Consider the following 1,426-nt stretch of genomic DNA (forward strand, 5'->3'; position numbering starts at 1 on the left):
AAGGTTGAGAAACTTAGCCCTATGTAGATACACTAGACCTACAGCTCTGCAGAATGGACCCAGAACTCAGGTATCACCCTCTCTAGTTCCATATGTTGAGAAGCTCTGGTGGTGTAGTGGTTCTCATGTTGGGTTGAAATCTCCAAGGTCAGCAGTTCAAAACCACCAGCCTCTTTGAGGGAGAAAGACGAGGCTCTCTATTCCCATAAGCAGTTACATTCTTGGATACGCACAGGGGCAGTTCTACCATGCCCTAAAAGGTCACTATGAGTTGGCATCAACTCAGTGGCACTGAGTTAGGTGTTGGGTTTTGAAAGTCATTGTGTTGACAGGGCTATAATATGTTCTTCAGTTGACTTTAGCTCTTAGCTGATTAAAGCTAAGTCTAGCTAGAACAAATGTACAGTGATATAATATATGTACTACAACAGTGATCCAGAGCTAAGTTATAGTCTCAGGTGTGTCAGACCAATACCCATAGAGAAACCTTAATTTTGTGCTCTTTTTCTTTAGGTCTCAATTATATTATCATGGGTCAAGTGGGTGAAGATGGGCGAGGCAGAATCATGCCAAACAGCTTTATTATGATGTTCAAGACCAAGAATCAAAAACTCCTGAATGCCCTGAAAAACAAGCAATGCTAACAGGGATTCTGGCAAATCATGCTGCTTTCTGTCACTGCTTTGAAAGATCAACTATCTCTTAGTAGAAAATGCTAACAAGAAGAATCAACAAACTAAAACAGCCCAAACATATGACAATAAATATTGAGAATCCCAATGATCAGACCAACAGACTCTTCCCATGAGGAGGGATGAGACCTCCTTCTCGCAGGTGCAAACTGCCTGTGCCCAGAGGAGCCGGGTCCGAGGCCGGCCTGCGGCTTGGTGCAGCGGAGCTGAAGCAGAGTCCCTGAAGCGCAGCAGCTTGGAAGCGGTTTACTGTCCGAAAAAGGGTGGTCTTGGGAAATGAGTTGTGTGACAATGTCAACACAAGTTTTTGTAAGTGCAATATTTATAATGCTATTTGATGGATCTGTATGCATTTGCTCTGAGGTTGATTCTTCTCTTACATTTTTAAAAATCAATGCCTAATAAGATATTTTTAAATGCTTACGTAGCAATCATTAAACTTGTTTTTACAGAAAGTGGAAGACTGTAGAAAGAATAATAAAATCTAATGGAAACCCAGCTGCCATTAGGTCCTTTCTGTGTTGGAGAGCGTGCTCAGCAGCAGCAGCAGCTTGCCAGGCCTTTCTCCCGAGGCTGGGGGCGGGGAGAAGATTTGTCGTGCTGGAGCAAGATCAGACCACACCACTTGTTGAAGTTAAAAGCCTTTATTTAGCCAGTGGTTGAGAACCCTGAGCGAAGGAAACAGGCAGGGTTATATGCAATAGTTAAATCGGGGCCAAGCTGAAAGGGAACAT

General features: G+C 43.3%; 1 protein-coding gene across 1 annotated transcript in view; it reads left to right on the top strand.

Annotated features, from left to right (window-relative positions):
- Window positions 1-1,190, top strand: part of PCOLCE2 (procollagen C-endopeptidase enhancer 2) — a 90,274-nt gene extending 89,084 nt beyond the window's left edge. Inside the window, exon 8 of the mRNA XM_004712106.2 lies at window positions 514-1,190. Coding sequence (XP_004712163.1) covers window positions 514-644 — 131 coding nt within the window. The 3' untranslated portion in view covers window positions 645-1,190. The remainder of the gene's footprint in view (window positions 1-513) is intronic.
- Window positions 1,191-1,426: the final 236 nt, after the last annotated feature.

This window comes from Echinops telfairi, unplaced genomic scaffold (assembly GCF_000313985.2).
Source record: "Echinops telfairi isolate 266 unplaced genomic scaffold, ASM31398v2 ScPeMD7_16;HRSCAF=60, whole genome shotgun sequence".
In the NCBI taxonomy this organism is placed as follows: domain Eukaryota; kingdom Metazoa; phylum Chordata; class Mammalia; order Afrosoricida; family Tenrecidae; genus Echinops; species Echinops telfairi.